Here is a 9440-nt window from a genome sequence, read left to right on the forward strand (position 1 = left end):
GATCAAGTGAGTATGCTTCTGGATACTCCCTATGAGTTCGACATAACTTCCAAATAAGAGAACTACAAGCGATTCAACTCGGATAATTTACGCATACCGATTCCTTGAACAAGCTTCTGAAAAGTAGACTTGGGCAATGACTTTGTGAAGAGATCGGCCAGGTTGTCCTAGTAACAGATTTGCTTGACTTCAATGTTCTGATGCTGCTGCTGTTGGTGTGAGTAAAAAAACTTTGGCATTATGTGCATGGTGTTGTCTCCCTTGATGTATCCCTTCTTTAACTGTTCGATACATGCTGCATTGTCTTCAAAGATCGTCGTAAAAAGGTCAAAGACAGAAGTAAGACCACTAGTGCTTCGAATATATTCCATAAATGCTCTAAGCCAAAAGCATTCACATGATGCTTCATGCAGGGCGAGAATCTCAGCATGGTTCGAAGAAGTCGCAACTAGCGTTTACTTGGTAGACTTCCAAGATATAGCGGTGTCACTAACAGTAAAGACATAGCCGGTTTGAGAACATGCCCTATATGGGCCAGACAGATATCTACCATCTGCGTAACCAACAAGGCGATAATTAATTCAAGAACCATAAGGGGTGGCAACACTCAAAGATTCGCAGATATAGAACAAGCCTAAATCTGTCGTACCCTTAAGGTAGCAGAAAATGTCTTTAACACCATTCCAGTGCTTGTGCGTGGGCACATTTCTATATCTAGCCAAAAGATTAACAGCGAAGGAGATGTCAGCTCTAGTGCACTGAGCGAAGTACAATAAAGCCCTAATTTCACTTAGGTAAGGAACTTTGGGTTCCAAAATCTCTTCTTCATCCTCCTTTGAACGGAAGGGATCTCGTTTAGCATCTAGAGTCCGAACAACCATAGATGTATTCGAAGGCTTTGCTTTATCCTCATTAAAACGTCGCAACACTGTTTGGGAGTAGTTCGATTGATGTACTAGGATTCCACCTAAACAATGCTCGATCTCCAGGCCGAGTCGATATTGCGTTTTCCCAAGATCTTTCATCTCAAATTCCGATTTCAAGTGCGTAGCAATTTCCTCAAGCTCTACAAGAGTCCCAATGAGGTTCATGTCATCGACATAAACTGCAACGATTGCAAATCCGGAATATGACTTCTTTATGAACACACATGGGCATAATTCATTGTTCACATGACCCTAACTTGTCCAATATTCACTTAGACGGTTATACCACATCTGCCCAAATTGTTTCAATATGTAGAGCGACCTTCTCAACCTAATTGAAGAGTGTTCCGTGGTCTAGAACTATTTGAACCAGTTAATGGAAGTCCTTATGGAACTTTCATATATATTTTCGTATCTAGATCCCCATAGAGATACACAGGGGTTTGCCATGCTTTAGGGTCAAAGCAGATGATTGGCTAGCCGCCAATGTACCATGCCACGTGGAAGGTGCAGCTTCCCCACCTTTGAGGACATTCCGGCCCTCCCAGGCAGGTTGTGGACGTATGCGGGGTACATCGATCCTTGCATGTGCATTTGCAGCGGGTATATGTGATATTGTCACCTTAGCTAAATCATTAAAAGCATATAACATACTCTGAAGATCTATAATTCATCACATCTCAATTTCAGATTGGGCAGTGCGGGGATCTAAATGAGACATAGTGGGAGCATACCATGACAATTCGCGGTGTTCTACAGGAGCGTTAGCATGCTTATCTCCTCCTAATGATGGGAAAAATGTCTCATCAAAGTGACAATCCACAAAATGTGCGGCAAAGAGATCTCCTATGAAGGGTTCTAAATAGCAATTAATTGATGGTGAATCATAACCGACATAGATTCCTATTTTTCTCCGATGACCCATTTTGGTACGTAGCGACGGTGCTATTGGCACATAAATGGTGCACCTAAACACTCGTAAATGCGAGACGACAGACTCGTATCCGGTGACCAACTGTAACGGTGAATGTGGTTGGGTAGCAGTGGGTCTCAAGCGGACTAACACAGTTGCGTGCAATATTGCATAGCCCCAGACAGATACCGGCAGTTTAGTTCTCATAACCAAAGTCCAAGGTATCAATTGAAGATGCTTTATGAAAGCTTTTGCCAAGCCGTTTTGGGTGTGAATGTGGGGTACATGATGTTCCACATCAATCCCTACTGATATGCAATAATCGTTAAAAGTCTGTGCCGTAAAGTCTTCAACGTTATCTAGTCGAATCAACTTAATCGGATAATCAGGGTGGTAAGCCCTTAGCTTAATGATTTGAGCTAGGGGTTTAGCAAACGCAGCGTTGCGAGTGGATAATAGGCAAACATGTGACCATCGTGTCTATGCATTAACCAACACCATAAAATATTTAAATGTCCCGCAGGTTGGTTGGATAGGTCCACAAATATCCCTTTGAATCCTCTGAAGAAATTTAGGGGGGTTATGAATAATCTTTGTAATCGAGGGTTGAGTATTCAAATTTCCTAAAGAACACGCTTTGCATGGCGAGAATCCAACATAAAGAGGTAACTAATGCTCAGGTGATGATTTGAGGATACGGTGCATCATGTCACATCCAAGATGTCTCAAACAGTCATGCCAAAGAAGCAAAGTGTTATAGAACTCAGGCATAGGGCCGGCCACATGATGGGCTTCTATGCCACAAATGGTTATGATGTACAACCCACTCGGGAGACATTCCAACTTCTCGTGAATACGTTTCTGGCCATATTCGTACAAAGTGATACAAAGAAATTCAAAACCATTATCTTCAGTGGTTTCACTATGATATTGATTATCTCGAATATCTCTAAAACTCAGCAATGTTCTTTCGAAACATGGAGAATAGAGTGCCTCTTTAATGGTTAAGACTGTACCATTCGACAACATGATACGTGTCTTTTCGTATCCTTCAATCAAGTTGGATGGGCCTGAAAGAGTTGTCAGAGGTGCTTTCTTGAGTATTAAGTTAGTAAAATAGTATTGCTCAAACAAGATGGTGTGCATGATAGCACGATCAGCCAGACAACTAACTTCCCCACTAGACATACCTAGAAATAAATTGATTGAATTAGTCACATGCATAAATATAAGTCCATTCATTCAATTAAGCAATTCGAGAAATAATATCCATGAAATAACAATCCATAATTCAAAACAAACCAAAACCAAACAAATTATTCCAAATACTTAGAAAAATTGTTCAAAATTAAACCATAAACATAGAAAAATAAGGAGAGGGGCTGACCACTCCTAGTAGGTTAGGCCACTAGGGGTAAACACCCTAAAAACATGTCTAATTTATTCATCCATAGGAGTTGACGCCTCCTGAAAATCCGATATCTCCATTGATGTAGGATGTTCCACATGTGCAAACTTAGACTAACGACGGGAATGATACTTGGCAATAGCCTGGGAGTTAGCTCGGCATACGCATGACCAATGATCCTTTGATCCACAATGGTAGCACATGTCAATTTCAGTAGAAGCTAACTGAACGGGAGTTTTTGCCTTTATTCTTGAAGTTCGGGGCCTTAGGGGTAAGAGGTGGACGCTGCTGGGTCACATTTCTACCCTTGGGGCTAGCACTATGTTGACCTTGGGCTCGTGGTTGGGCTTGCCGTCATTTCCACAGCCACAATGATTCTTTCATCGTTTGTTGCTGCTAGAATTGGTCGCATGCACTTCAGGCACGGCGTTTGAGCCAATTGGTCTAGCTTGATGATTCTTCATCAAAAGTTGGTTCTGCTTTTCAGCGAAAAGAAGTACAAAGATCGAATCCTAAATTTTGGTGAACTTCTATGCTCTATATTGTTGCTGCAAAACAATATTAGTGGCATGAAAGGTCGAATAGGTCTTCTCTAGGAGATCTAATTCAGTTAGTTCCACTTTACAGAACTTCAGCAGTGATCGAATTTTACAAACTTCAAAGTTGTATTCATTCATAGACTTAAAGTCTTATAAGCAAAGATGCTGCCAGTCGTGTCTTGCTTCAGGCAAGTATACGTCTTTCTGGTGATCGAAACAGTCAGCCAGAGCAAGCTAGAGGGTGCATGGGTCCTCCTCAGCAAGGTACTCAGTTTGCAGAGCATCATGGATGTGTTTTCGAATGAAGATCATTGTAGTAACTTTCTGAGCTTTGTCAACAAGTTTGTCGTCGGTAGGTGCTTTAATGGTGGCTCTAATACCTATTGTAGTGAGATGGAACTTCACGGCTTGAACCCATTTAAGATAGTTTCTTCCAGATACTTCCAGAGTGTTGAAATCGAGCTTGTTTAAGTTCGACATGTCCCTAAAACAGAGGGAAAAAACATGATTAGTCATATGGTGATCTATAGACATATATCGTAGAACATTCAGGTTCTATAGACAAGTATTGGTTTAATTTATGCATGAAAACTATAGGTTTCATATGGTAAGTTTTGAATCAAACTTCGAGTTTCAAAGGCACTAAACATGAAACTACAAGTTCAATTTAGTTTTATGAATGATTAGTTTATAAAGTAGAGGTTCTTGCAATAAACACAGATGCAATATACTGATTTAAGTGTAGTGGATTTGAGTTTCTTTGGGAACTCAAGTGTGAGAGCTTCGTTACTATGAAAGAATGTCAACGGTTCAAAGTATACAAATCAATTATTGAATCGTTAATGTCCAAAAGTGATCTTCAGGTCAATAATTTTGGATTCATTATCAGATTAATGGACTGTAGGTCACTTTTAATGAATTCAATAGATCGGGACCAAACAGGGTCAATCGTGGAAGCAAAATAATGCTAAAATAATAGCATTGGGTTGAAAAAACATAGCTCAAAAAGATTTGGGCTCGGGGTAGCTGCAAAAGGCAGCCCACGAGTGGCTGCAGGCCACGAGCTGAGGGGACTGGGCAAGCCCAACAAACAAGACTGCTGGTATTGGGCCAAAGGGGCGCACGAGGACAAGCCCAGCCAAAGTGGGCTTGTGGATTAGCACATGGAAGGCCCAACCGAAGCTGGAGCTTGGTCTTTGGGTCGAGAACCCAGCCTACTAGGCTGGTTGTTTGGTTGTGGGCCGAGGTAAGATCAAAGCCCAGCAAGCGCAAAGGCTTACTTGCAAGTCGGGCCAAGCTGCAGGTGGGCTCAGGCAAGAGCAGTAAGCCTAAAGGCTGCTGCAGCAGTCTATGCAACTGGGCTTCAGGCCAACGACGGTGCATGGTGTTGTCGACGGTGGTGCCGCACCATGCCCAATTTTCTTTCCCTTTCTTTTTCGAAATCCCTAGGGTTTGAAAAACCCTAAATTGCTTCTAATTTATTTATATGCTTTAACTCACAAATTCCACATAGCAATTTAATTGCGTAATGCATGAAACAAATATATATTGACAAATATATGAATTATACAATATATATATATATATATATATATCGTAAGGAAAATATAGACATAGAGGGGTTCATGCATCATGGGGAATGTCTTAATGCTTCGTGGACATTTCAAATATCTTCCTTTATTTTAAGCGTACCTGATTGACAGAAAACAAAGAAGAGCCTTTGAGTTTTGTGGAACATAGCCTCCTCCAACAATCTGTCAATTCCTCATCTTCTAGTAAGAGCGTGCTGATAACGTGTTATAGGCTTATTGGATTGAACTATTCTAAGGGATTAGAGAGAGAAGGCCGGCGGTATTGAGGGAGAAGAGGGAGTGAATTAATTGTGAGGTGTGTTTGTATCATCTCATTGTGCCTTTATTTATAGTAGAATAATAGGTAAAAACCTTACCCTTTAGGATTACAACTCTTATTAGGTAATCAACTCCTAATAGGAATATGAGATATATTCCTATATTTACTATGATTTACACGATCACAATCTGATTCTAAATATGACTGCAACAATTTGTGGATAAATTCATCCTTTTTATGTAGTTGAAAGATATAGGAATAATCTCGGTTTTTGTAATTGGATGCTAATTTCACCCACATTAACACCCAAATAACGATCTAAACAATTATTAGTTACCAGAAAACTATCCTAAAATGTTGAGTTCCATGGCATATTTTCTAATAATATCATCACATTCTGTTCCACGAGAAATTTTTCAAGTGCCGGGAACACCATGACACATGGTGTTTACTCACACATTAGGATTTAGTTTTGTATATTTATTGAAATATAAAATTGAAGGATATCCAAGATGTTAAATCCTAATGTGTGAGGGAACACCATGTGTCATGGTGTTCCCGGCACTTGGAAAAATTTCTCCTGTTCCACGCATTGCTGCTCGTGCGGTAATGTGACCAGTCCAACACGGTCAAAAGTCAAAGAGTTTCACGCGCGTGCCCTACGTATACGCCGGCTTTTGCATGCTGCCGATTAATCGGCCAAAATGCTTTCCTGGAAATTTCTACTCGGACCACTTACTCTCTTCTCTTTTACCTCTCACTTTCCTCCCCAGCTAAATCTTCAGTTCGAATGCAGTCCGCATAAAATCCCCTTACGCAATTCCATACCCTCCCCAACCCAAAATTCTCTCCCCCGCCGCACCCCCCCCCTTCTCTCTCTCTACTTTCTCTCTCTACACACCCAACCAATCCCATCCCCAAAACGCTGCGTATCACATGACGGACTACCGGATACCGCCGACGACGAATCTGTGGACGGACGACAACGCGTCCTTGATGGAGGCGTTTATGAGCTCATCGGATCTGACGTCGTTTTGGGCGGCTCCGCCGGCCCAGCCCACGACTCAACCTGCTCACGCCCCGGTTCAGCCGCAATCCTCGGCCTCCACTTCTGACTACCCCAAGCCCCCTGTCGCCGCCCAATTCCAGCCCTCCGTCACGCCCTTCAACCAGGAGATGCATGACCAGGAGACGCTCATGCAGCGCCTCCAGGCCCTGATCGAAGGCTCGCGCGAGAGCTGGACCTACGCCATCTTCTGGCAGTCCTCCTACGACAACTCCGGCTCCGCCGTTCTCGGATGGGGGGAAGGATTTTACAAAGACGAGAGGGACAAGGTTAAGGCCAAGGCCAAAACGACGACATCCGCCGCAGAACAAGAGTACCGCAAGAAAGTCCTCCGAGACCTGAACTCCTTGATTTCCGGCGCCGACACGTCAGCAGACGACGCCGTCGTGGATCAAGAAGTGACTGATACTGAGTGGTTCTTTCTCGTTTCCATGACTCAGTCGTTCGTCAACGGCGGCGGGCTTCCGGGTCAGGCCTTTTTTCACTCCACCCCTGTCTGGGTTGCTGGACCGGACCGGCTGGCGGTTTCTCCATGCGAGCGGGCGCGACAGGGCCAGGTGTTCGGGCTGCAGACTATGGTTTGCGTTCCGACGGCGAATGGGGTTGTGGAGTTGGGATCGACCGAGCTCATCTGCCAGAGCTACGATCTGATGAATAAGGTCAGGGTTCTGTTTGATTTCAACAATTTGGAGGTCGGTTCTTGCCCTATGAGCGGCGGCGCCACCGCCGATCAGGGCGAGAACGACCCTTCGTCGCTCTGGCTCAACGATCCGTCGACCACCACCATGGAAGTGAAGGACCCGGTGAATACTTCGGCAACCACCAACACCAGCAACCAGCTAATTTCAAAGCCGGTGCAGTTCGACAACCACCCGAGCTCCAGTAGCTTATCCGAGAACCCGAGCCCAATTCAAGTACCACAATTGCAGCAGCAAGTACAACAACAGCAGCAGACGCAGAGCTTCTTCACCATGGAGCTCAATTTCTCCGATTACGACGGGAGCAGCGTGAAGAATTCCAATTCCAATACGCATTCGTTGAAGCCCGAATCAGGCGAGATTTTGAATTTCGGGGAGAGCAAGAGGAGCTCTTACAGCGCCAATGGGAAATTGTTCTCGGGGCATTCCCAAATTACCGCAGCCGAGGATAACAACAGCAAGAAGAAGAGTTCTCCGCCATCGCGGGGTAGCAACGACGAGGGGATATTGTCCTTTAGTTCGGGAGTGATTTTGCCGTCCAGCTGTGTGGTCAAATCGAGCGGCGGTGCCGATTCAGATCACTCGGACCTCGAAGCGTCGGTGGTTCGGGAGGCGGATAGTAGCCGAGTTGTTGACCCGGAAAAACGACCTAGAAAACGGGGTCGGAAACCGGCGAATGGAAGAGAAGAGCCGCTGAATCACGTGGAAGCAGAGCGGCAAAGAAGAGAGAAGCTTAACCAGAGATTCTACGCCCTCCGAGCAGTAGTCCCAAACGTTTCGAAAATGGACAAAGCGTCGCTGCTCGGAGATGCCATATCTTACATCAACGAGCTCAAGTTGAAGCTGCAGACGGTGGAGACGGATAAGGAGGAGTTACAGAAGCAATTGGAGTCGATGAACAATCACTTGCCCTGCAAAGATTCGAGGTCTTCGGGTTCAATTATGTCAGAGGAGGAACTGAAAGGGTGTAGTAGTAAATTGTTAGACATGGACATTGATGTGAAGATAATCGGGCGGGACGCCATGATTCGAATTCAGTGTTGTAAGAAGAACCACCCGGCCGCGAGGTTAATGGCGGCTCTCAAGGAGCTCGACATGGATGTACAACATGCCAGCGTTTCTGTAGTCAACGATTTGATGATCCAACAAGCCACTGTGAAAATGGGTAGCCGAATTTATACGCAGGATCATCTCAGGTTAGCTCTACATTCGAAAGTCGGGGAAAACCGCCAGACTTGACAATCCATCCAGAAACATTCCAATCCGATCCGATCCAATCCAATCCAATCCAGTTGGTGGGTTAGGGCTTCGGGACATTTTAAGGCTCCCAGCAATGCATAGGGCTCTGCTCTGTAGTCTGTAATATAGTTATTCTACGTCGTTGTCTTCGGGTAGATTTTGTTTTTTGGTATTTTGTTCAAGTATAGAAATTGATTTTAAGGTTACTTGGATTCGAGGATATGAAACCACTCGAACGATTTTTCTGTGTTTCTTTCCTCTGTGTATATAAATTGGAAGGTCTCAAGTATGTATTATTCACGGAATGCAGCAAAGCATTGTATTTCAGAACGGAGACTGCCTGCGAGGTTTATTTTTTTGCTTTTAAGAAAATGGAAATGGTTTGAAAATTTCGAATTTTAACCAAGAGAATTATTGTTGGCACTTTAAAATTTTCATTCTACATTCCAAACTTTTTATATTTAGAAAGAAAAATACAGGAGTGTAGTTGAGATTTTTGGAATGCCAATAACACATATCTTAATCAAAATGACAAAAAAGTGTTGTAAATGAATAATACCAGAAGTGACCTTTTAGAGTAAAAATATCATTTTCGTCAAAATTCAATAGTACCATGAATGTTTTGCTAAAACTTCTTTTTTTTTTTTTTTTTCCTGCACAAGTGCTGCTACTTGTTCAAGTTGTTTTCGTTTTTCTTTTGGAATTCAATCGATATTCTAAACTAATCTAAATTTGACGGAGGGAGTTGGAGACTATAGCCAACTTGGTTGTGGTTCAACTCTTGAGTGCCGAGCAGTTTA

General features: G+C 43.4%; 1 protein-coding gene across 1 annotated transcript; it reads left to right on the top strand.

Annotated features, from left to right (window-relative positions):
• Positions 1-6504: 6504 nt before the first annotated feature.
• LOC137731133 (transcription factor MYC2-like) lies at positions 6505-8970 on the top strand. Its single transcript, XM_068470225.1, has one exon. The coding sequence runs from the start codon at positions 6574-6576 to the stop codon at positions 8638-8640; it is 2067 nt and encodes a 688-aa protein (XP_068326326.1). The 5' UTR covers positions 6505-6573; the 3' UTR covers positions 8641-8970.
• The last annotated feature ends 470 nt before the right edge of the window (positions 8971-9440 follow it).

The sequence above is a fragment of the Pyrus communis genome, chromosome 4, assembly GCF_963583255.1.
Source record: "Pyrus communis chromosome 4, drPyrComm1.1, whole genome shotgun sequence".
Classification (NCBI taxonomy): domain Eukaryota; kingdom Viridiplantae; phylum Streptophyta; class Magnoliopsida; order Rosales; family Rosaceae; genus Pyrus; species Pyrus communis.